The sequence below is a fragment of the Belonocnema kinseyi genome, chromosome 3 (assembly GCF_010883055.1).
Source record: "Belonocnema kinseyi isolate 2016_QV_RU_SX_M_011 chromosome 3, B_treatae_v1, whole genome shotgun sequence".
In the NCBI taxonomy this organism is placed as follows: Eukaryota; Metazoa; Arthropoda; class Insecta; order Hymenoptera; family Cynipidae; genus Belonocnema; species Belonocnema kinseyi.
This window is the reverse complement of record NC_046659.1, coordinates 117,164,128-117,191,027: the sequence shown is the minus strand read 5'-3', so window position 1 is coordinate 117,191,027 and position 26,900 is coordinate 117,164,128. Positions and strand designations below refer to the sequence as shown.

The following is a 26,900-nucleotide window of genomic DNA, read 5'->3' as shown; positions in this document are numbered from 1 at the left end:
GAATTGAACTACTTTGCCGAAAATACGTTTTTTAAATTAGGAATTATTTATTTTCTTTTTGTTTGCAAATTTATCTGTTTTGGTTAAAAATTAAACTATTTGCTTGAAAATTAATGTTTTGTATTTAAAAATTAGACTGCTTGTTTGTGAAAAATTCGTCTTTATTTCTAGAAAATTTAAATCTTTATTATTAAAAATTTATCTTTTTGTTAGGTACAAAATCCACCTATTCCAGTTGAAGACTCATCATTTTAGTTTAAAATTCATCACTTTGGCTCGAAATTAATTTCTCCAAATTGAAATTTAACTGTCATTTTTTTGGTTTGAGAATTTATCTTTTCTAGTTCAAAATTTAACAATTTTGCCGACAATTTGTCTTTTTTAATTGGAAGTAAAATGATTATCATTCTATTTTGAAAAACTATGCTTTAAGTTAGAAATAAAATTACTTGGTTGAAAGTTAAACTCTTTAGGGAAAATTTAATTTTTTTGGTTGAAGATGAATCACTTTAATTAAAAATTTAACTATTCCAGTAGGAAATTTAACTGCTTTTCCGAAAGTATGTTTTTTAAATTAACAATAAGATTTGCGACGGAAAATACAACTATTTAATTTTTGTTGAAAAATGTATCTTTTTGTATGAAAATTCGACTATTTGTTTGAAAATTAATGTATTGTGTTTAAAAATTAAAATATTTATTAAAAAATTTATGTACTTTGTGAAAAATTCGTCTTTATTTATAGAAAATTAGCCCTTATTATTAAAAATTTATATTTTTCTTACGGATGACATTCACCTATTCCAGTTAATTCAGAATTTTAGTTGACAATTCATCAGTTTGGCTGAAAATTAATTTTTCAAGCTCATTTTTTGTTGAAAATGTATCTTTTCTAGTTAAACATTTAACAATTTGAGGATAATTTATCTTTTTGAACTGAAAATTGAACTATTTCGTAGAAAATTCACGTATTTTGTTAAAAAATCGATCTTTTTGAAAAAATATCTTTTTTTAAAAATTAATATCGTTATTTAAAAATTCTTCTTTTCAATCAAAAATTCCAGTATTCCAGTTAAATATTTATTATTTTAGTTGAAAAATCATCTTTTAGTTTGGAAATAAAATTACTTGGTTGAAAGTTAAACATTTTTGCGAAAAATTATTTTTTTTCGGTTGAATGTTCATCTCTTTTTGATAATTTAACTACTTTGTTGAAAACAATTTTTGTTTTAACTCAACACTTAACCATTACAGTAGACAATTTAACTAAACACGTTTCCGTCTCCAACGGAAAATACAATTATTTTATTTTTGTTTGAAAATTTAACTTTTTTGGATGAAAATTCCACTATTCAGCTGAAAATTGATATTTTATATTTAAAAATTAAACTATTTGTTTAAAAGTGTATGTACTTTGTAAAAAATTCGTCTTTATTTCACATTTTTGGTTTGAAAATTTATCTTTTCTAGTTCAAAATTCAACAATTTGGCCGATAATTTGTCTTTTTTAACTGAAAATTCAACTATTTCGTAGAAAATTCGCATATTTTGTTTAAAAAAAATTGATCTTTTTATAGAAAATATCTTTTTCTTTTAAAGTTAATCTTCTTGCTTAAAAATTCCCCTCTTCAGTTAAATATTTATCTAAATAATTATTTATTTATCTAAATATTTATCTAAATATTTGTAAATATTTATTTAGCTAAATATTTATCATTTTAGTTGAAAATCATTTTTTTTAACTAAAAATTTAACTATTCCAGTAGAAAATGTAATTAATTTGCCGAAAATATGTTTTCTTTTTATTAAGAAATTGATTTGCAACGGAAAATACAATTATTTTATTTTTGGTTAAAATATCATCTTTTTCGGGTGAAAATTCAACTATTTGGTTAAAAAATTGATATTTTTTATTTAAAAATTAAACCATTTGTTAGGTATAAGATTCACGTATTCCAGTTAATTCATAATTTTACTTGAAAATTCATCAGTTTGGCTGAAAACGAATTTATCCAACTGAAAATTTAACTGTCACTTGTTTGGTTTGAAAATTTATCTTTTCTTTCAAAATTCAACAATTTGTCCGGCAGTTTGTATTTTGAAATTGAAAATTCACGTATTTTATTCAAAATCGATTTTTTTTGGTATAAAATATCGTTTTCTTTGTAAGCTAATATCCTTGTTTAAAAATTCCTTTTTTTGGTAAAAAATTAAAGTTATCCAGTTAAATTATTATCATTTTATTTTTAAAAATTATTTTTTAGGTTGGAAATCAAATTAGTTGGTTGAAAGTTAAACCATTTTATTAACAAATTAAATTTTTTTTTAACATTTATCATTTTAATTTAAAATGTATGTAATTTGTGGAAAAGTCGTCTTTATTTCATCATTTCAGTTGAAAATTCATCAGCTGGGCTGGAAATAAGTTTCTCCAACTGAAAATGTATCGTTTCTAGTTCAAAATTCAAATATTTTATTTTTGGTTGAAAATGTATCTTTTTTTGGATGAAAATTGATATTTTGTGTTTAAAAATTAAAATATTCGTTTGAAAATTTATGTGCTGTGTGAAAAATTCGTCTTTATTTGTTTAAAATTAATCTTTATTATTAAAAATTCATCTTTTTGTTAGATATAAAATCCGCCTATTCCAGTTTTTTTTTTAATTCTTCCTTTCAGTTAAAAATTCAAGTATTCTAGTGAAATATTTATCGTTTTAGTTGAAAAATCATCTTTTAGTTAGGATATAAAACTATTTGATTTTAAGTTAATATATTTTATTTTATTTGTGGAAAATTAGTCTTTATTTTAAAAAATTCAAATATTTCGTAGAAAATACGCGTATTTTGTTAAAAAATCTATCTTTTTATAGAAAATATCTGTTTCGTTAAAAATTAATCTCCTTGTTGGAAAATTCTCCTTTTCAATTAAATTTAACTACTTTGTTGAAAATCATTTATTAAACTAAAAATTTAAACATTCCAGTATAAAATTTATCTGATTTGCTGAAAATACGTTTTATTTTTATAAAGAATTTGATTTGCAAAGGAAAATACAACTATTTTGTTTTTGGTTGAAAATTTATCTTTCTTGGGTGAAAATTGAACTATTTGGTTGAAACTTGATATTTTGTATTTAAAAGTAAACTATTTGTTTAAAAATGTATGTACTTTGTAAAAAATTCATCTTTTTTGTAGAAAATTAATTTTTATTATTAAAAATTCATCTTTTTGTTAGATATAAAATCCATCTATTCCAGTTGAAAATTCGTAAGTTTGGTTAAAAATTAATTTCTCCAACTAAAAATATGACTGTCACATTTTTGGTTTAAAAATTAATCTTTCCTAGTTCAAAATTAAACAATTTGGCTTTTAGATTGTCTTTTTTAACTAAAAATTCCACTATTTCGTAGAAAATTCAAGTATTTTGTTAAAAATCGATTTTTTTGTAGAAAATATCTTTATCTTTGAAATTTAACCTCCTTATTTAAAAATTTGTCTTTTCAATCAAAAATTCCGGTATTCCAGTTAAAAATTTATTATTTTATTTTGAAAAATTATCTTTTAGGTTGGAAATAAAATTACTTAGTTAGAAGTTAAACTTTTGTGTGAAAAAATAATATTTTTGGTTGAAGATTCATCAGTTTAATAAAAAATTCATCTCTTTTTGATAATGTAACTATTTTGTTGAAAATAATTTTTTTTTAACTAAAAATTTAACTATTCCGGTAGGAAATTTAACTGCTTTGCACTTAATTTATGTATTGTATGAAAAATTCGTCTTTATTTGTAGAAAATTAATCTTTATTATTAAAAATTCATCTTTTTGTTAGGTACAAGATTCACCTATTCCAGGTAATTCATAATTTTAGCTAAAAATTCATCAGTTTGGTTGAAAATTAATTTTTCCAACTGAAAATTTAACTGTCACATTTTTGGTTGAAAAATTATCTTTTCTAGTTCAAAATTTAACCATTTGGCCGATAATTTGTCTATTTTAACTGAAAATTAAACTATTTTGTTGAAAATTTAACAATTTCGTGGAAAATTCAAGTTTTTTGTTAAAAAACGATTTTTTGGTACAAAATATCTTTTTATTTGAAATTTAATCTGTTTGTTTAAAAATTCTTTTGAAAAATCACCTTTTAGGTTGGAAATAAAACTACTTGGTGGAAAGTTAAACTTTTTTGTAAAAAAATAATTTTTTTGGTTGAAGATTCATAATTTTAATTAAAAATTCTTCTCTTTTTGAAAATGTAACTACTTTGTTGAAAATCGATTTTTTTGGTAAAAAATACCTTTTTATTTGAAATTGAATCTGCTTCTTTAAAAATTCTTCTTTCCGGTTAAAAATTCAAATATTCCAGTAGAATATTTATTATTTTAGTTGAAAAATCATCTTTTGGGTTGGAAATAAAATTACTTGGTTGAAAGTTAAACTCTTTAGTGAAAATCCAATTTTTGTTTGTTGAAGATGAATCATTTTAATAAAAAAATTAATCTCTTTTTAAACATGTGATTACTTTGTTGAAAATCATTTTTTAAACTAAAAATGTAACTATTCCAGTATAAAATTTAACTGATTTGCTAAAAATACGTTTTCTTTTTATTAAGAGTTAGACTGGCAACGGAAAATACAACTATTTTATTTTTGGTTAAAAATGTATCTTTTTTTTTAATGAAAATTCAACTATTTGGTTGAAAATTTATATTTTGTATTTAAAAATAAACTATTTGTTTAAAAATGTATGTACTTTGTAAAAAATTCGTCTTTATTTGTAGAAAATTAGTCTTTATTATTAAAAATTCATCTTTTTGTTAGATATAAAATTCACCATTGAAAATTTATCAGTTTGGCTGAAAATTTGACTTAACATTTTTGGTTGAAAATTTATCTTTTCTAGTTAAAAATTCAACAATTTGGCGTTAATTTTGTTTTGTTTTATTAAAAATTCAACTATTTCGTAGAATATTCACGTATTTTGTTAAAAAATCGATTTTTTAAAAACAAAATATATTTTTCTTTGAAAGTTAATCTCCTTGTTTAAAAATCCTTTGTTTCAGTAAAAAATTTAAGTAATCTATTTAAATGATTAATATTTTATTTTAAAAAATTATCTTTTAGGTTGGAAATAAAATAACTTAGTTGAAAGTAAAACACTTTTATTAAAAATTAAATTTTTTGTTTGAACATTTATCATTTTGATTTAAAATTTATGTACTTCGTGGAAAATTCGTCTTTATTTGTAGAAAATTAATCTTTATTATTAAAAATACATCTTTTTGTTAGGTATAAAATTCTATTCCAGTAGAAGATTCATCATTTTAGTTCAAAATTCATCAGTTTGGCTGAAAATTAATTTTTCCAATTGAAAATTTTTATCTTTTTTTGATGAAAATTATTTTTTTTTTACTGAAAATGTAAGCATTATTTCAGTCGAATATTCCATGATTTTAGTTAAAAATTTATCTTTTTTGTTGAACATTCATTTTTTGACTAAAAATGTCATTTTGACTGGAAAATGATTTTTTTATTTGAAAATTCGTCTGTTTTTGTTTGTTTAAAATTTATTTTTTTAACTTAAAACTTAATTATTTCAGTTTTGGTTGAAAAATTATCAAAATTATTTTTGTTCAAAATTAATCTATTTCAGTTTAGGATTCATTGTTTCAGTTGAAAACTCATTTTTTTCGTTTAAAATGCGACTATTCCAGTTTAAGATTAATCATTTTCGTTGTAATTTATAAATTTATTTTATACTTGATATTTTAAACAAGAAAATATTATAATTTAAAATAAAAAACGCAGGAGAATTGAATCATAAAGGACGAATTTGTAGCTTATATTTGACCAAAAAGATGAGCTTTCTTCAAAAAAGTTAAATTTTCAACACAGAATCATTCAACGGATTGATTGAAAATTAACCTTTTTGTTGAAAATCCAACAATTTTGTTAAAGTCATATTTGGTTGTAAAATCAACTGTTATGTTGAAAATTCGTCTTTTTGGCTTGCAAATTTAATAATTCGATTGGCATTTTTCTCTTTTTTGACTAGAAATTTTTTTTCACATTTCAAATATTTTGAACAATGTTAATCTTTTTTGGTTAAAAATTCACATCTTTTTGTTGAAATTTCACCTTTTTCGATTAAAAATGGAAGTTTATGATAAAACATTAATTTGTTTCAACTGAAAATGAATTTTTTAGTTAAAAACTCAACAATTTGATAGATAATAGAACTTTTCGGTTTAAAAATTTATGTATTTTGTTTATAATTCAAGTCTTCTGATGAAAAATTAGTTTTTGTTAGTTAAGTTTAACAATTTTTTTATTTAAAAATAAAATCTATTTTTCTTGAAATATCTACTATCACAACAATTATTGCTTATTTCTTTAAAGTTGGAAATTCGTCTTTTTGGCTTGGAAATTCGCACGATTTTTTGTAGAGTTTTTGATAGATTTTTTCATTTTTTTTTGTAGAAAATACAATTATTTAGGTTAAGATTAAACCAATTTATTAAAATACAATTTTGTTTTTGCAAATTCATCATATCAGTTAAAAATTTATCATTTCTATTTGAAAATTTACCTCGTTGGTTAAAAATTTAACTACGCCATTGAAAACTGATTTTTTAAATTAAAATAGTAAAAAAAATTGATCTAAAAATGTACCTTTTATTTTTGGCTGAAAAAATTCGCTTTTTTCTTTATTTTAAATTAATTTTTTATCGGAAAATGTAACTTTTCCATTTTGGTTGTTGCAAATTCATCATTCTAGTTAAAAATTCATATTTTTAGTTAAAAATTCTTTTTTTTTTAATTAATCTTAATTTCTGTTGAAATTTTACCTAATTTGTTAAAAGTATAACTACTCCGTTGAAAATTGTTTTTTTTTATTAAAAAATTAATTTTTTAAACTAAAAATGTAAATTCGATTGTCGAAAACTGATTTTTTTATTGAAAATTCAACTACTTGGGCACTTTGTTACAAATTTATTTTTTATTTTGCGATTCATCACTTGGGTTCTTGAACTATTTTATTGAAAATTCGTCTTAATTAGTAAATAAAATTAATATTTTTGATTATAATTCATATTTTCGGGTTGAAAAATAAAACTGTGTAAAAAAAAATTTGTCTTTTGACTTGAAAGTTTAACAGTTTTGATAAAATTTTAATTCTGTCTTTACTCAAACTACTTTTATACAAAAATTTTGTTTTAAGTTTTATCATTTTAATTGATAATTCATTTTTTTGGTTGAAAATTTACCTTTTTCTTTGCTAAAAATTTGCCAACTTTCTTAAAATTCATTCTTTGAAGTTAAAAATTCAACTAATTCTTTAAAAATTAAATTATTTTATTGGAAATTAAATTTAAATGAGCTGAAACTGAGATAACACAATTTAATTTAAACCAATTCCAATTTTAAAAATTATTGTAAAGTTAAAAATATAAGAAAGTTTAAATATTTTTCGTTGCAGCGCCGTGATAAAAAAAAGGAATCACAAAAAAATGGCATTTTAACCATAAATCAGATTTTTGAGGCATGTTTCGTAAAAAGTATTTTTTTACTGTAAAAAAAGGTACCTTGAATTAATTAATTTTTTTTGTCCTGGAATTCTTTTTTTTTCAAAAAGTACAAAATTTCGACAGAAAGATATACATTTTTAAACGAAAAAGATTAATTTCAACAAAATATGTTAATTTTCAACAAAAAATCCTAGGAATGAAAGAAAAAGAAAGTGAATTAAATGGTTGAATTTTTAACAAAATAATTCAATTGTGGACCCAATAATAACATTTTGGGTCTATGAATTTTCGAATTTGTGACATTTACCCTATTTTTTTATGTCTGAAGTGAGTCCTAGACCTGATTGTAATTTTTTTTTACAGAACACATCGAAACCAAAAAATTCACGGAAGAATTATTTAATAGTGAAAAAGGAAAGGAAATTAATTATTTAAATGGATTTAACTCAGTCGCTAGCTTATATAAGGAACCTGAGAGGCCTGATTTGAAAAAAGAAGTGTCCTGCTCTGAAAATTTAAAGAGGTAATTAATATTTAAAAAAATTCTATCTTATAAAATTGGTAGAACGAATTTTTTGAAAATCTAGCACTTGTTGATTTTTCTGGAATTTTGCATATCGCAATTTTTAAATGTGGAATTGTATTTGTAAACATTTTTTTCTAAAAGAGAAAATTTAAATTGCAAAATATTCTTTAATAATGGAGTTAACGATTTTTAAATTTGTTAAACATTCTTGAAAAAGAGAATAATTTATTTGTTCTTTTTTCTTTTTTATGTTGGGAAATAATTCGTGTTTTAGCGAAAATTTAAATTAATTTTTTATTTTACTGAAATAATTGTCAGAAGATATTTTAAAATATTTTAAAACATCTCAAAGTATTTCCTAAAATTTCGGAAAAGCAAAATTGTTGCATTTTGCAACATTAAAAAAATTTTTAGAAAAATTCCAAATAAATTTAAGATATATTTAGAAGTTTTTAAAAGTTGCAAAAATAATTTTAAACTTCACAGAATTTCAACAAATTAAAAATCAAATGTAGATTTTTGAAGACTTCAAATAAAAAGTTGAGATATTTTTTAAGAATTTTGAAAGTTTTCGAGAAAAAAAATTCTCAAGATTTCTGGGAAAATTTTTTGTGATTTTTAATTTACAAAATATAGTTGAAGAGAATATTTAAAAATATTTTCAAACGTTCAAAAGTATTTCCAAAGTCGTTAAAAAGAATGTGGAATTTTGTTAATTTTGCAGAATTTCTATAAGTAATTAGAAAAAAGTGTATTTTAAAAAGTAGATAGAAGTTTTAAAAAATTTAATTATTAATTTTTGAAAAGATTTTTAAAAACACAAAACGAAACTTGTCTTTTCGAAGATTTCGAAGTAAAATCTAAACGTTTTTTAAAGATTTTGAAAAGTGTCAGGATTGAAAAATTAATTTCAAGAGAATATTTCAAAATATTTTGAAACGTTACATAAGATTTCTAAAATTGTGAATTTCTTGCAAATTTTCTAGAAACTTTTTAGACATATCTGATAATTTTAAAAACTTGAAACGAAATGTAGATTTTTGAAGATTTTAAAATAAAAGCGTCTTATGAAATTCGAAAGACATCAAGAAAATAAAAAAAAATCCTGAAGATTTCCGAGAAAATTGAAACAGATTTTTGAGCTTGAAAAATTAATATTAAGGGGATATTTTAAAACAATTCCAAAATTATCAAAACGTAATGTGCGATTTTCTATGAGATTTTCGTTTGAAAATTTTTATGGGAAATTCCGAAATACTAGTTTGTGTCTAAAAAATAATTTGAAATTTGAAAAATCTCAAAAAATTTAAAACCAAATGTAAATTTAAAAAATTTGAATGGCTACAAGAAAATAAAAAACTTTTCTCAAGATTTTTGCGAAAATTTGTATAATTTTATTTTAAAAGAATGTTAAAAAGATAGTTAAATTAGACCAAAAAAATACGAAATTGAAATTTAAAAGATGAACTCCCAAGCAGAAATGGAATACTTACGTTTTCAATTTTTTCTAAATTAATTTTTAGCTAAAAAATTAGTTTTCAACAAAATTGGAAAATTGGCAAAAAAGGCAAATTTCCAACTAAAAATATAAATTTCCAAGCAAAAATGGAATACTTACATTTTGAGTTTAAAAAAATAATTTTCCTACAAAAAAATTTAACCAAAGAAATACATTTTTAAGCAACAACATATCAATTCAATTTTTAGTAAAAAATTCATCATCAACCAAATAAGATAATTTTTCATTGAAATAGTTTAATTTTCAAAAAAGAATTAAATTTCTATTTAAAAAAAAAAATTTCCAAAAGAAAAATGAAATATTTGAATTTTCGGCCAAAAAAATATCCATGAAACAAATAATTGAATGTTTAATCCAAAAAATTAATTTTCTAGCGAAGAAGACGAATTTTCCACAAAATAGTTGAATTAAAAAAAATCAATAAATAAAAAACTGATAAATTGTAAACCAAACATAGAAGAGTTTAATTTGTAGTTGAAAAAAAATTTCAAAAAAATAAATAATATATTTCAGCAAAATAGTTTAACCGAAATGATGAATCATCGACAAAATTAATGAATTTTCAACTAAAAATAAAATATTTAAATTTCCAGCTATAAAAATGAATTTTCAATTAAAAAAAAAACAATACTCAACCAAAAAAGTAAATTTCTAAACAAAAATAGAAGAGAATAGTTAAATTTTCAGATATAAGAATGAGTTTTTAACTAAAACGATGAATATTCATAAAAAAATTCAACAAAATAGAATCACTTTCACTTAAGATGTTGAATTTTTAACAAAATTAATTTTTGATGGTAAATTTAATAGCTGATATTTCGACTAAAAAATATTTTCATTTTGAATCAAAAACATTTGAATTCTACTAAAAAACACGAATTTTCACCCAAAAAAGATCAATTTTTAACCAAACCTGGAACAGATTAGTTTTCAGGTTGATAAAATAATTTTAAATGGAAAAAAAAATAATTTTCAACAAAACAGTTCAGTTTTGAACAAAAAAAGTTTTTTTTTCTAAATAAAATGATGAATCTTCAATAAAATTCATGAATTTTGAACTAAAAATAGAATGTTTAGAATTCCAGTTATAAAAATCAATTTAAAAAAAATCAACCAAAGAAATAAATCTTTAACCATAAATAGAACAGTTCAATTTTCAGTGAAAAAAGGCATTTTCAAACAATTAAGATAAATGGGCAACGAAATAGTTTAATTATCAACTAAACAGATCAATTTTTAACCAAGAAGAATTAATTTTTTAAAAAGAAAGATCAATTTTCCACCAAAAATGAAATAGCTATATTTTTAGATAAAGGAATGTATTTTTAACTAAAATTATGAACTTTCAAACAAAAAATTTAACCAAATAGTTGCATTTTCAACCCAAAAAATTAATTTTCTACGAAAAAAAGATGAACTTTCAACAAAGTAGTAAAATTTTCATTTAAAACAGATAAAATCTCAACCAATTATGGAACAGTTTAATTTTCACTTAAAAAAAAATTCAATGAAAAAAGTATAATTTTCTTCAAAATAATTGAATTTTGAAGAAAAAAAAAGTTTTTTTAACTAAAAATAGAATAGAATAATTATAGAATGAATTTCTAACTAAAAAAGTTTCAATTTCATTTAATATGTTGAATTTTTAAGATGACACAACATTTTTAGTGACAAATATAAAAGTTGATATTTAGACTAAAAAATATTTCAAAAGTTTTTTGAGAAAATGTTGAAAAAATCTGTAATATTACCGAGAAATTTTTAAACATTTTTCAAAATCTTAGCAATATTTCGAGTCAGTTTAAAAGATATATAAGAATTTAGTAAATTGAAAAAAGTTAGACATTTTTTGAAAATTCATATTTACGGAATGAAAAACCAACTTTTTCATACAAAATTTGCCCTTTTGGCTTGAAAATTGAACAATTTGGTTAAAATTTTCTTCTCTCTTGACTAAAAATACCTTTTTGGCTAAAAGTAAAACTATTTTTTTTTATAAATTAGTTTTTTTAATTTTTAAATTCAACTATTTTCACATAAAATTCTACTATTTAGTTAAGAGTTTGTATCAAAATTAATTTTCTATCAAAAATCTTTTTTGGTTGAAAATTCGACAATTTTGTGGCAAATTAATCTTTAAAGATTAAACTAATTGATTAGAAATTAATTTTTTCATTGAAGATTTATCATTTCAGTTCAAAATAGATCTATTTGGTTGAAGAATTTTTAATGAAAATGTAACTTTTTTTTAATCCATGCATTTGAATAAAAATTCGCTTGTTCTGCTAGAAAATTCATTAAAATTTTTTGACTAAAAATACAACTGGTAAAAATTAATATTTTTATTATAAATTTAAAAAAATATATAATTTAGAAAGAAATACATATTGTTAAATATGTACAACAAAAAGTTGATTGTAAGTTTAAATAAAAATTACAATAAAATTTGTTTACTGTATCAACATACCTAAGGGAAAAATTAATTTTAGAAATTATTTCGCATTTAAATTTCTATATTTCTATTCAAATATTCTGTAATCATTTATTTTCTTTTAGTCCTGTCGAGTCTGGCAATTTGAATATGGAAGCGGATGAAAATATAAATGTTTCTGAATCGAGCGAAACATTAATTTCAAATATTTCTGGAATCAAATCATCTGCATCGAGTAAATCAAGCGAGATTTTAAAACGCAAACAGGAAGAAAAACGGAAGAAGGCGAAAAAAGCAAAAAGTACAATCAGCGCCTCATTTATGAAACCTGCAATTAAGAAAGAAAATCGGGTAAAAATTTTATAGCTTGATGATTATGTCAATAAAAATCTATTAATGACAGGATTTTTTTACGATTTTGTATTTTGTAATTATTTATATTTATATTTAATAATAATTTTTTAATTTAACCGAAAAAATCAAAATCTGATATGATTTAGAGGCCCCCAATTTGATTTTTGTCTTTTTTTTTATTCTTTTTATTTTCTGAATGCCTTGATTTATTTTTAAGGAATATAATTATTATTTCTTTTTTCACATTTTTCTTTAATGAGTAACTTTCTTTTTTAATTTAGTTATTTTATTTTATAATTAAAATACCTCATATAAAATTTTTATAGAAAAATATGATTCAAGTAAGATAAAATTATTATTTTTCTTGAAAATGAGTTTAAAAAATGTCATTAAATTGTGTGCAATTATGGTAATTTAAAACGGGAATTTTGTTGGTCAGGAAAAGTTAGTGAATTTTTTTTTCGAGGGTGTTTAGATTTTAAAACATTGTAATATTAAATTAAAAAACGATGTTTTTTGTAAAAGTGAATTTTTTAAACTGGATTTATACTTATTTAAATCGAGCTTCTTTTTAATATTTTGACTAATTTTAGGACGATATATTTTATTGGAAATATTATGACGTTAAATATGAACTGATTTTTAGGTACCTATGAAATTATTAAAAAAATGGTTTAATTTTTCAACAAATTCTCAAACTATAGCAAAAATTTATTTATTTTGATTTCAGTGTTGTGAATTACTTTCATTTTGTGTATAATTAAGAAAATTATAAAAATTAAGGAACATCGTTTTTTGATTTTATCAAAACAAATTCAAAATCCACTCGCGTAATAGATTTATATTTATTAAGGTTGTCTGAAAAAATCTATTTAGTCGATTAAATTCGTTCCCTTACAAATTGTTCCGTTTGCTACAGGTCAGGGAATTTAGTTGAAAAATCAATAATTTAGCACAAAAAAATCTTCCTTTTTGGTTGAAAATTCAACGTTTTTTTTTTCAAATCGTCTTTTTTAATTGAAGATTCATATATTTTGGTAGAAATTTTATCTTTTTTGGTGAAAAATCACTAATATTTGGTTAAATATTAATTTTTTTTTAGTTAAGTGTTCAACTAGTTTTGCTTTTAGTCAATATTTTTGGCTGAATTCATATGTTTTTGGTTTATAATTAAAGTATTTATTAATTCGAAATCTCAGCTGTCATATTTTTCGTTAAAAATTATTATTCTTTTTTGTTAAAATTAAATTACTTAAATGAAAGTGGAACTATTTTGTTAAAAATTATTATTTTTTGGTTGAAGGTTCATCGTTTTAGTTAAAAATTCATTCCTGTACCTGAAAATTTAATGAATATTGAACTATTCTTTTTTTGTTTAAAAATTTATTTCTTTTGTTGAATATTGTTTGTTTAAAATATTGAAATTTGATGTTTATAACTGTAAAATCAACTATTCTATTTTTAGTCAAAAATTCATGCATTTTTTTTGCAATATTCATCATTTTATTTAAAGAAAACTTTTTTTTGTTCAAAATTTAACTATTTTGTTGAATATTATTTTTTTAAATTGAAAATTATTTCTTCAATCTGCAAATTAAATTGTTCCTTGTTTGGCTGAAAATTTATCTTTTTTAGGTGAAAATTTGTCTTTTTTAGTACAATTACAATATTTTTTAGTCCAAATATCAACTATTATATTTGTCATTAAAAATTAATTTTGTTTATCTTAAAAATGCAGCATCCTAAATGAAAGTGAAACTTTTTTGTTTAAAATCCTTTCTTTGAAGGTTTGTCGTTTTAAATTCATGATGGGGTCGTTTTAGTTAGAAATTCACTCTTTAATCATTCTATTCTATTTTTAGTAGAAAAAAAAATGTTTTCTTCAAAATTCAACCATTTTGAAGAAAATTATACTTTTTTCGTCGAATTTTTTTCTTAACTGAAAATTAAACTTTTGGGTTGAAAATGCAACTGTTTGGTTAAAAATTTATTTTTTTGGTTAAAAGTTCATAATTTTAGTTAAAATACATTCCTTCATCTAAAAATTTAGCTATTTGATTTTTTGAGGAAAATTGAACTTTTTTTGTAGAAATTAATTCTTCTAGGTTAAAAATTGATCTGTTTAGTTTATAATTAAACTATTTCGTTGCTCATTTATCTTAATTGTTTGAAAATTCCTTTTTTCACTGAAAATTGAACTGTTCTATTTTTTGTTAAAAATTTCGTTCTTTGGTTGATTTTTTTTTCATTGATTTTTATAACTGGACTTTTAAACATTCTATTTTTACGTAAAAATTCATGAATTTTGTTGAAGATACATCATTTTATTTTTAAAACAATTTTTTTCTTCAAAATTAAACTGTTTTGTTGAAAATTATTATTTTTTTATTTAAAATTGTTTTTTCGACCTGAAAACTAAATTGGTCCATGTTTGGTTGAAAATTTATTTTTTTTTATGTGAAAAATCGTCTTCTTTTTTAGTAGAATTCAAAATTTTTTGATTTAAAATAAAAATATTTTTTAGTCGAAATATCAGCTATTAAATTTTTGTTAATTTTTTTAAAAGATTCATTGTTTAAGTTAAAAACTCATTCTTTTATTTGAAAATTTAACTGTTTTTTTTGGCAGAAAATTTCTCTTTTTGGATAGAAATTTAATCTTCTTGGGTGAAAATAGAACGCTTCAATTTTTTATTAAAAATGTACTCCTTTGTTTAAATATTGTTTTTTTTTTTTTAATTGATTTTTATAACTGGAAATTGAAATATTCTATTTTTAGTTGAAAATTCATTAATTTTGTCGATGATTCATCATTTCGGTTGAACTATTTTGCCGAATTGTATTATTATTATTTTAAAAAAAAATTTCAACTGCAAATTAAACTATTCGATGTTTGATTTACAATTTATCAGTTTTTTATTTCATTTTTTTTAAATTCAACTATTTTGTTGAAACTTCGTATTTTTGTTAGAAAATTAAAATTTTTAATTGAACATTCCACTAAATTTGTTTCATAATTATTTTTTTGGATGAAAATTCAAATATTTCATTCTTCTTTTGGAAAATAGGTTTTTTTAAATAGAAATTTATTTTTTGAAAATTAAAATATTTCGTTGAAAAATTATCTTATTTGTTTTTGCTTAAAAATATATTCCTTTGGTTTCATTTTTTTTTTTGGAGATAAATTATTTTTTTCAACTAAAAATGTAAGTATTTCATTTTTGCTTGGAAATTTATCTTTTTAGTTGGAAATTTTCCTTTTTTCCAATTTGCCAATTGTGTTGAAAACTAGTTTTTTAGCTAAAAATTAATTTTTTTAAAATTGATAACGTAAGTATTTCATTTCTGCTTAGGAGTTCATCTTTTTAAATTGAAATTTCGCATTTTTTAAGTTTAATTTAACTATCTTTTTAAACATTCTTTCAAAATAAAATTTTACAAATTTTCGCAGAAATCTTGAGAAAAGTTTTTTATTTTCTTATAGCCATTCAAATTTAGAAAATGTACATTTGGTTTTAAATTTTTTGAGATCTTTCAAATTTCAAATTATTTCTTACACACAAACTAGTATTATGGAATTTCCCATAAAAAGTTGTAAAAGGAATTAATCTCATAGAAAATCGTACATTATGTTTTGATAATTTTGGAAATCTTATAAAATCTTTTTAAAAATCCCCTTAATATTAATTTTTCAAAATTAAAGTCAGTTTAAATTTTCTCGGAAATCTTCAGGAATTTTATTTTTTTATTTTCTTAATGTCTTACAAAATTCCAAATTCTTTTTGACGACTTTGGAAATACTTTTAAATGTTCTTAAAATATTTTTAAATATTCTCTTCAATTATATTTTGTAAATAAAAAATCATAAAAAAGTTCCCTAGAAATCTTGAGAATTTTTTTTCTCGAAAGCTTTAAAAATTCTTGAAAAATATCCCAACGTTTTATTTGAAGTCTTCAAAAATCTAGATTTTGTTTTTAATTGGTTGAAAATTGTGTAAAGTTTAAAATTATTTTTACACCTTTTAAAAACTTCTAAATATATCTTAAACTTCTTTGGAATTTTTCTAAAAAATTTTTAATGTTGCAAAATGCAACAATTTCGCTTTTCCAGAATTTTCGGAAATACTTTCAGATGTTTTAAAATATTGTAAAAAATCTTCTGACAATTATTTTAGTAAAATAAAAAATTAATTTAAATTTTCTGTGGAATCGTAACCAAAAAAAAAGCGTCATCATCTTAAAACCTTTCAAATTTTTTGATTGAACGTTCAACTAAATTTGTTTCGTAATTATTTTTTTTGACTAAAAATTCAAATATTTCATTTTTCTTTTGAAAAATTGATCTTTTTCTCATAGAAATTTATTTTTTGTTTTTAAAATTAAACTATTTCGTTGAAAAATTATCTTATTTGGTTGATAATTAATTTTTTTACTGAAAATTAAACTCTTTGGTTCAATTTTTTTGGAGGAAAATTATTTTTTTTTTAACTGAAAATTTAAATTTCCCATTTTTGATTAGAAATTCATCTTTTTAGTTGGAAATTTGTCTTTTTTGCTAGAAAATTAATTTTTCGGATTTAACATTCAACTATTTGTTTCATAATTATTTTTTTTTGCAAAAAATTCAAATATTTCATTTTTCTTTTGGAAAATTGGTTTTTAAAATAAAAATTTAATTCTTTTTTGAAAATTAAACTATTTCGTTGAAAAATTATCTTATTTGGATGATAATTAATTCTTTTTACTGAAAATTGAACTGTTCTGTTTTTGCTTAAAAATGTATTTCTTTGGTTAAATTTTTTTTTGAGAAAAATTATTTTTTTAAACTGAAAATATAAATATCCCATTTTTGTTCAGAAATTTATCTTTTTAGTTGAAAATTTGTCTTTTTTGGAGAATGTTCATCTTTCGGTTAAAAAATTCGATTATTTATCTACAAATTAATTTTTTGTATAAACATTCAACATTTTATTCAGAAATTCATATCTGTGGTTAAAATTTAGCCAATTTTGTTTAAAACTAGTTTTTTAGCTAAAAATTAATTTTTTTAAAACTGAAAATGTAATTATTCCATTGTTTCTTAGGAATTCATCTTTTTAAATTGAAATTTCATATTTTTTAGTATAATTTAACTGTTTTTGATTGAAATTTCTGGTTGCGCATACATAGATTTTTAATGACCTTATTTCATTTTTGAATAAAAAAGGATAAAATGCATGCATACAGAAGTAAAATATTCCGTTGACGGCAGTAATTAAAAAAAAATTGGTTTGCAAAAATAGGCTAAATTTTTGGAATAATAACAACAAAATTTCTAAAAATGTTTAAAAATAGAGGCCAAAAGAAACCATTTTAGGGGAGCCAGTTTAGAAAAAAATGAAGCCTTTATTTGGAGCACCCTTTATTTTTTTACAAACATGCGACACTTAATGATTGAATGTCTCCGTTTTAAGAAAAATTATACTATTTATTCTAAATTAAAAAAAAAAAGATTTAAAGTTCGCGAAAATATTTTTTGCACCGATGTTGATTTCATTAAATTTTTTTTACTTCTAATTATAATAAATAAATATTACTTTTCTTTAGCTGACACTACTTCAATTATTTTTATTTATTATCACGAGTGGAAAAATTCAAAAGTTTATTTTAGCGATTTTTGGACAAAAAAAATTCGTCGCAACCTCTACATCTTTTTAAAAAAATCTAAAAAAAGAGGTTTATATTTATCAAATAAATTAATATATTAAATAAATAATATTTATATTAATATATATTTATAATAATATTTTTATTAATATTAATACAAATCGAGTAAAAACTGTGCATCTTTATTGACTAAAGTATATGAAATTGTACAATAATTTTTCTATAAAGTTAAAAACTAATATCACGCCGCGAATTCAGCGTATTTTAATTATAATAATTAATACTGCAATTGTGCTTCAGTGTAGAAACTCTCGAACAAAAATACGATTAACATCGAGAAAGAATGTTCAAAAAACATGGTGATGTTCTCTCAAAATAAAAACATGAGAAACAAATCTGTAGCTTAGAAATTTAGAAAAAAATAAAAGCTCAACCAAAGTCCAGCTCTGATTTTTTTACTTTATTTTTGTTCAAAATCAGCGAACCCGCGTTGATTTGAAAAATAAAAATAGTAGAGAAGGAATTATTGTACTTTAACCCAATAACCAATTTTCAATTTCATGTGGAACCTTCGTTTTTGGGAAATTCAAAGTTTTTGTACAGATTCGCTAATTTAATATTTGCTGCGTAAATTATTTCAACAATTAGAAATAATTATTATTTCATAAATATAAATTAAAGATATTGCTAAATATCTTTGAACCAATTTTCTATTAAACATTCACCAAAAATTATCCAACACTACTTTGGATATTAATTCTCTAAAACAAAAACAATGAGTGCTTTCTTCCACATTTTTGGATCAGGCATACCTAAAAAATTTTTGCCATCATTAAAATGTACGATTAAATATAGAAAGCAGCTTCAAGCCATGTAATACTAAACCAATTTTTTTTTGTTAGTGACATTTATTCCCAAATCACGTTTACAGATTGATATATCGAGTTGAAAATTTGGGATATTGAATAAAAGACACTAAAAACCGTTTCCAAAATCCTACATTTTTGGAAATATAACAACAAAATTTCTAATATTTTTTCAAAAATAGATTTTGTTTGTAATTCCAAAATTTAGACCATAGAAACGTTTTTTATAAATTATAAATTTGAACTTTAAGCTAAACATTTTTACATTTAAAGTAAAAAAAATAAAAATTAGCTACAAATCAAAGCACTCAAAAGTGGAACTCTTATTTTTTTTTTTAATTATTTAAAATTGAAGTTTAAAAGTTTTTAAATTAAAAAATGTTATATTGAAATGCTCAATAATTTACACGTATAAAGTGAAAGTTAGGTACTCACACATTTCAATTGAACATTTTTTTAATAAAATGTAAACAATCATCAAAATTTAGAATTTTTGTGAATTATAGAGGTCATAGATTTAAATACAGTACCAAAAATATAAGTCCACGTTATCATTTTCAATGTTCTAAATTAAAAAATTAATTAATGAACTTTAAAATCTTCAAAATTGTATTATTTTAAACAATTTTAAGCTAAAAACTTTAAAAACTAAAAATTTTTTAACTGAACATTTCTGAGATTGGAAGTTAAATTATTTTCATTCTAAATATTTTAAACATGCTTGAAAAAGCTTGAAGATTTTATTTCAATATCTAGAGATTTTTTCAAATTTAAAATTATTTTTGATATTTTTAAAAGAAATTCTAAATATCTTTTAAAATTAATCGAATTTTTCTAAAAACCTTAGAACATCCTGTCTATCGCGTATAGAAAAAAATTGGAGGCATTTTAATTTTCGAATAGAATAAAATTTAATTTAATTTAAAATTTAAAAAGCTTCAACATTTTTTTTTCAAAATCTAGATATTTTTTCAAACTCAAAATTATTTTTTATATTTTTTAAGAAATTCTGAATATCTTTTGAAATTAATCGTATTTTTCGACAATTTTTAGAGAATCCTCTTTATCGCGTATAGAAAAAAATTGGAGGCATTTTAATTTTTTAATAGAATAAAATTTAATTTAATTAAATTTAAAATTTGTGATAATAGTAAAAAATAAAAATCTACAGATTTTTGCAGATTTCATATAAAAAATTCAGAATTCGTAGGAAAATTGAAAATAATTTTTCATGTTGAATAATTATTTTAAGAGAATATTTTAAAAGATTTCCAAAATTGACAAAAAGATCTGAAAGAATCTAAGGAAATTTGTTTAAATTGTAGGATTTTCTAAAAATGGTAGGGACAATTCGATTTATTTTAAAAGATATAAATCGAATATTTCCTTCAATTTTTAGAAAATGCTGAAAATTACAAAATACTTCTTTAAAATATTCCAGATTCTCTTTTGATAATTTTGAAAAACTTTAAAAATCTTTTGAAGTATTCTCTTAAAATAAGAATTCAAAATGAGATTTGACTTACTTTAAATTTTCCTAGAAATCCCAAGAGAATATTTTTTAATTCTTTTGAAGTCTTTCAACAATTTAAACTTAGAAAATAAACATTTTTCAAGCAGAACAATTAAAATTGTAACATTCGAAATTTAAAAGCTCTTCGAAATTTTAACGATTCAAGGCTTTCCAGGTCAAATTTAAAATCATTTTTGAAATTTTTTAAGAAATTCTAAATATATTTTAAAATGAATCAAATTTTTTTACAATATTTAGAAAATCCTGCTTATTATGTGTTTTAAAACAAAATGTAGGTTTGTTTCAGATTTTAAATAAAAAATCTAGAAGCTTTTTAAAAATTGCGAAAGGCTTTAAAAGATTAAAAACACTTTCTTAAGATTCCTAGGAAAATTGAAAATAATTTGGCATGTTGAAAAATTATTTTAAGAGAATATTTTAAAATTTCCAAAATTGACAAAACAGCATCTGGAAGAATCTAATGATATTTTTAAAAATTGCAAGATTTTCTCTAAATAGTAGGAACAATTTCATTAATTTTAAAAGATATTTCTTACAATTTTTAGAAAATCCTGTAAATTTAAAAATATTTATTTAAAATATTCCAGATTTTCTTTCGAAAATTTTGAAAATGTTTTTAAATCTTTTTAAATATTATATTAAAATAATTATTCAAAATAAAGCATCACTTTCAGTGATCATTGTTGATAAAATTAAAATGTTTTTATCCAAAATTTTCAACTTTAAAGCCTTTTAATTTTCAATTGTTCAAGTTTTCAAGACTGCATTTTGAAATTTCTTAAATTAAAAATGCATAAGCTTAAAAATGAAAATCGAAAATGGAACATTTTTGAAGTAAATGATTTTAAAATTACGAATTTTAAACTGAATGATATGATAATTGAAGAAGACAACAATTCAACTAATTGTTTTTAAAACAGTTAAAATCGAACTTGGGCCGATTTTTCTTCTAAGATTTTTTAAATTCCCGGTTTTTCCCGATCTCAAAAAATCTCCAGGTCATTTCCCGGTTTTATTTTTAGTGCATTTTATTTAGTTTTCCAAATTTTCGAGTCGATATATCAATTTTTTTGGACGTAAGTTATTCCAAAAAAGATGTCGGTAAAGCAGGAATCTGGTAAAAGTATAACATGGCCTTAATATATATATTTTTTACATTCGTTTATAGGCACAATAAAGGCGTTGTGTTTCTGCCAGCATAAACGAATATTTTTACTGAGAGAACAACAATTCTACGTACATGTATGCCTACGAAATTACGTTTGTGCGATTGTGCCATTTTTGCACGCCCTTTTCCTAAGCAATAAGAATACTTTTTGGATTAAAAAATTCCAGATTAGCACATTTTTCAATATCTTGTGGCTTCTGCGCAAGAATATTCGCGGCTTCTTCCTTTATTGAAATGAAAAAATTTCATTAAAATTTTGGTTAAGGCCATGTAACGCTTATCCGATTCCTAATTTACCGACCACACCGAGTTGTGTGAAAAAATGCCGGTAAGGTAGGATTTGAGTAAGTATTACATGGCCTTTAGAGGTCCTCTAAATAAAGTAGAGACACAAACTCACACAAATTTGTCACTGAACAAAACTTATTTGACCAAAAGATAAGAATTTTCAATAAAAAAAAACCTAAATTTTCAACTAAAATAGGTAACTTTCAAACAAAAAATCCATCACTTAAATTTGTGGTTAAAAGAATCAATATTTTAAACCAAAACGTAAATTAGTAAACACATTAGATTTAGATAAGTTTTCAAGATAAAATCTGGACTTTAAATTAAAATGGTGATTCTTTAATAAAAATTACTTTTAACCAAATAGGTGAGTTTTTAACCAAGAACAATATATTTTTACTAAAAAATACGATTTTTCAACAAATTACATGAATTTATAACTAAAAAAGTTAAATTTTCAATAAAAATGGAATATTTATATTTTCATTTAAGAAAATTAATTTTCAATGAAAAAAATTAATTTTCTACTAAAATGATGAATTTTTCCATGAAAATGTTCAATTTCAAACCTAAAAATATAGATAAAAAATTTTTTTTACTTCATATTCAGGAAAAAAGGTGAATTTGAATTAAAATTTTGACTTATGTCTACAAAAAAATAAATTTGTAACAAATTGCTTGAAACTCTAATCAAAATGATCAACTTTGTACCAAAAAAGACAAATCTCTAACAAAATGTATGAATTTTTAATTAGAAAGATAAATTTTCTACCCGAAAAAAAATATTTTCAACGAAAATGATAAATCTTTAGGCCAAAAACTAAATTTTCAACCAAATAGTTGAATTTCCAACGAAGAAAATTTTTTTTCTATCCAAAAAACATATTTTCAACAAATCAAATAAATTTTCAGTCCCAGAAAGAAATTTTTAACGAAAATGATTAATCTTTCACCGAAAACATCATTTTCTACAAAAAACAATTAACTTTTGAAAAAATACATTCATTTTCAATCAAATGGTTAACTTTGTATCTAAAAAAGATAAATTTCAAACCAAAAAGTGTATAAACTAAGAAGATTAATTTTCTAGCAAAAAAAAAAGAATTTTCAAGCAAAAAGATTAAGTTTCAACCATAAAAATTAATTTTCTACAAAATACGCGAATTTTTAACTAAATAGTTGAATTTTTAACTAAAAAAATATTAATTTTGAATCAAAAATTGAACGTGTTAATTTTTAGTTATGGAAATGATTTTCAAACATCAAACAAAGAATTTTCAACAAAATAGTTCAGTTTTTAACAAACAAAAAATCATTTTTATCCAAAAAATGAATTTTCCAGGAAATTGTTGAATTTTCAAACAAAGAAATAAATTTTTAATCGACAGTATTAATGTTTCGCCAGAAAAGACGCATTTTCCACTAAATGCGTATATGAATTTTCAAAAAGGAGTTTAATTTTCAAAATGTAAATTTTAAATCAAACATAAAATAGTTAAGCATTTAGTTTAAAAAATGTTTTCAAACAAAGCAAGACGAGTTTTCAAGAATATAAATCAATTTTCAACGAAAGGATTCAATTTTTAATAAAAATGATGTACCTTTCACCCAGGAAAAAGAATTTTCAACTACGAACCTCAATTTTTTACAAACAAAAATTAACGTTGGATGAAATAGATTAATTTTTAACCAAATAATTGAACTTTTAACTACAAAAGATCACTTTTCAACCAAATGTCGAATAGTTAAGTTATAATTTAAACAAATTACTTTTCAATCAAACAAAAAACGAGTTTTCAACAAATTATTGTAGCCAACAAGATAAATTTTCTAACAAAAAACACTAAATTTAACAAAATACAAGAATGATAAGAAATATATATTTCGAGTTCCAAACGTGTAAAAAACTACGAATTTTCGCGGACCTTCCTCGCAAATTTTCAATTAAAAAAATAATTTTTTAAAACAAAACAAAAAATTTTAACAAAATAGTTGAATTTTCCTAACAAGTTTAATGCTCTTCTAAAAAAGACGCATTTTAATAAAAATACCTGAATTTTTAACTAACAAAACTAACTTTTAAACATCCAATGGAATAGTTTTTTCTCCCAATATTTCTATTTTCATATATTTCATAAAGTTTGGAAATGTTGATATTTTATGTCATCTTTTTCCTCACTTTATTCTTCAAAATTGTAAATTTATTGTAAAATTTGGTTTAAAAATCGCGCGCTTTTCATCGCTTCTGGTTCCGGTTTAATCGTAGCCAATCAAAACAGTGGGAAGTTGTGGCAGAACTCTACCTAGAGGATCTCTAATGACCTTAAAGATCACTTTTTTCCAATATTGTCAAAGCTTTCAAATTTAAATATCAATTACTAATTCTTTCGCAAATCAATTTTTTAGTAAGATATTTCCTTGCATATTCTTGCTTAAGGGCATGTACCAGTTATCCGATTCCTACTTTACCGACGTTTCTTTGTCGAATCCACGTCCACGGGAAATGAGGTATCAATATAAAAGTTTGAGAAATTAAATAAAAAGGGTTGTATAACTCAAATATTTGTAGAAAAAAACTATTTGTAGAAAAAATTCTTTTATTTTTTTAAATTCAATTTTAAACTCGATATCACATTTCTATATTTTCTTGATGATAATGAGTCAACTGAAATCTTTTTTGGTTGAAAAGTGTTTTTTTCTGAAAATTTGTCTTTTTGATCTAAAAGTTCCAATTTTTTAGTAAAAATATTCCATCTTTCCTTAATAAAAATGCAACTGTTCGTTTAAAAGTCAGCTTTGTTTTTTAATTTTGTCTTTTTGATTTTAAAATCCACCTGCTTTAGCGGCAATTATATTTTTGTTAAATGAAAATGCAACTGTTTGTTTAAAAATTCAACAATTTTGTTGAAAAGTCGTACTTTTTGGTTGAAAATTCTGCTGTCCTGTTGAAATTTGAACTATTTCATAGAAAATTTACTTTTTCTTTTAAATTAATGTTTTTGAAATAAATAGAGAACTGAAATCTTTTCTATATGAAAACTCAACTATTTATATAAAAAAATTTTGTTTTAAACATTTATTTGTTTTAAGAGAAACTTCATCTTTTTTGGATAAAAACTTTTCGTGTAAAACTGGTACTTTTGTCTTAAAAAGTCAATTGAAAACTTTTTGGATAAAAATTCATCTTATTTTTTGAAAATTTACCTTTTTGATTTTAAAATTCACCTGTTTTAGTAGAATTTCATTCTTCATAGAGAAAAATTTAACGGTTCGGTTGAAAATTTAACAATCTTGTTAAAAAGTCATAATTTTTGGCAAAAAATCGACTATTTAGCAGAAAGTTAACTTATTGTTTAAAATTATTATTTTAGTGTTTGAAAATGAACTGGAATTTTTTTTCGGATGAAAATTTAACTATTTTTTAAAAGTTGTTGTTGAAAAGTGAACTAAAATCTTTTCTGAATGAACATGTAACTATTTAAATTTTTTTTAAATGAAAAATTCATTTTTTTAAAGAGAAATTTCATATTTTTTTGTTAAAAATGCAACTGTCTGGTTGAAAATTAGAATATTTTGTTCAAAATTCATACATTTTTGTTTAAAGTTCTACTGTTTTGTGGAAAATTTAACTATTTCGTTGAAAATCTAATTTTTATTTAAATTTAATATTTTGTGTTGAAAAGGGAACTAAAATCTTTTCTCGATGAAAATTTAATGATTTAAATATTTAAAAAAATTAAAAATTCATTTGTTTTAAGAGAAATTTCATTTTTTTTTGGATAAACAAGCAAGTGTTCGGTTAAAAATTAAAATATTTTGTTCAAAAGTCATACTTTTTTGTTGAAAATTCGACAATTTTTTTTAATTCATCCTTTTTGGTTGGAAAAACTCGTCTTTTTAGATTAAAAAATCAATTTTTTTCGTAGAAACTTATTTTTTGTAAAAAGTTTCAAATTTTAATCTTTAAAAGTCAACTGGAATCTTTTTTTAAATAAAAATTCAACTATTGAAAACTTTAATTTATTTTTAAAATACAAATTCCTCTGGTTTAGAGAAATAAATTTTTTTATTAAAAAAGAGAATATTTGGTAGAGAATTAAACAATTTTGTTACAAAGTCATCCTTTTTAGTTGAACAATCGTATTTTTGTCGTGAAAAGTCAACTGAAATATTTTCAGAAAATTCAACTATTTTGTTCAAATTTTTTTTAAAATATAAAATTGATCTTTTTTAGTACAAATTTCATCTTTCTTTGTTAAAAATTTAATTATTTGGTATAGAATTCAACTATTTTGTTAAAATATCATCCTTTTTGGTTGGAAAATTACATTTTTTTCGTATACACTTATTTTGTGTAAAAAATATCAAATTTTGATCTTTAAAAGTCAACTGGAATCTTTTTTTTTAATGAAAATTCAACTGTTGAAAAAATTTATTAATCTTTTAACATATAAATTCCTCTAGTTTAGAGAAATTTAATCTTTTTTGAATAAAAATGAGAATATTTGGTAGAGAATTCAACAATTTTGTTAAAAAGTCATTCTTTTTAGTTAAAAATTCATATTTTGATCGTGAAAAGTAAACTGAAATATTTTCAGAAAATTCAACTATTTTTTTGAAAATTTATCTTTTCGATTAAAAAATTAATCTGCTTCTGTTGAAATTTCTTCTTTTTTTAAAAATTAAAATGAAACTTTTTAGTTCAAACTTCTTCTCTACTTGATTATTCAACTATTTTGCTTGGAAGATTTGGTTGAATCATTTTGTTAAGAAATCTTTTTGTTTTAAGATTTATATTTTTAGTTGAAATTTAGTTGAAATTGTTAATTTTTTCATCAAAGGCTTACATTTTTGATTGAAAATGTAACTGTTTTTTGCAAAAACCTTTTTTTTTTGGTTTAAAATTAATTTTTTAACTAAAAATGTAACTTTTCCATTTATTTAAGATTGATCTTTTTAATGGAAAATTCTCTTTATTTTTAGTAAAAAGAAATAATTTTCTTGCTTTGAAATTACATTTTTGTGGCGTAAAAATGCAAAAG

The 26,900-nt window shown here is 21.4% G+C and overlaps 1 protein-coding gene across 4 annotated transcripts in view; it reads left to right on the top strand.

Annotated features, from left to right (window-relative positions):
- LOC117169592 overlaps window positions 1-12,406 on the top strand; it is a 22,615-nt gene extending 10,209 nt beyond the window's left edge. For all 4 annotated transcript variants that reach the window (XM_033356040.1, XM_033356042.1, XM_033356041.1 and 1 more), the window contains 2 exons: window positions 7,891-8,050; window positions 12,129-12,406. In XM_033356040.1, coding sequence (XP_033211931.1) covers window positions 7,891-8,050; window positions 12,129-12,369 — 401 coding nt within the window. In that variant the 3' untranslated portion in view covers window positions 12,370-12,406. The remainder of the gene's footprint in view (window positions 1-7,890; window positions 8,051-12,128) is intronic.
- The last annotated feature ends 14,494 nt before the right edge of the window (window positions 12,407-26,900 follow it).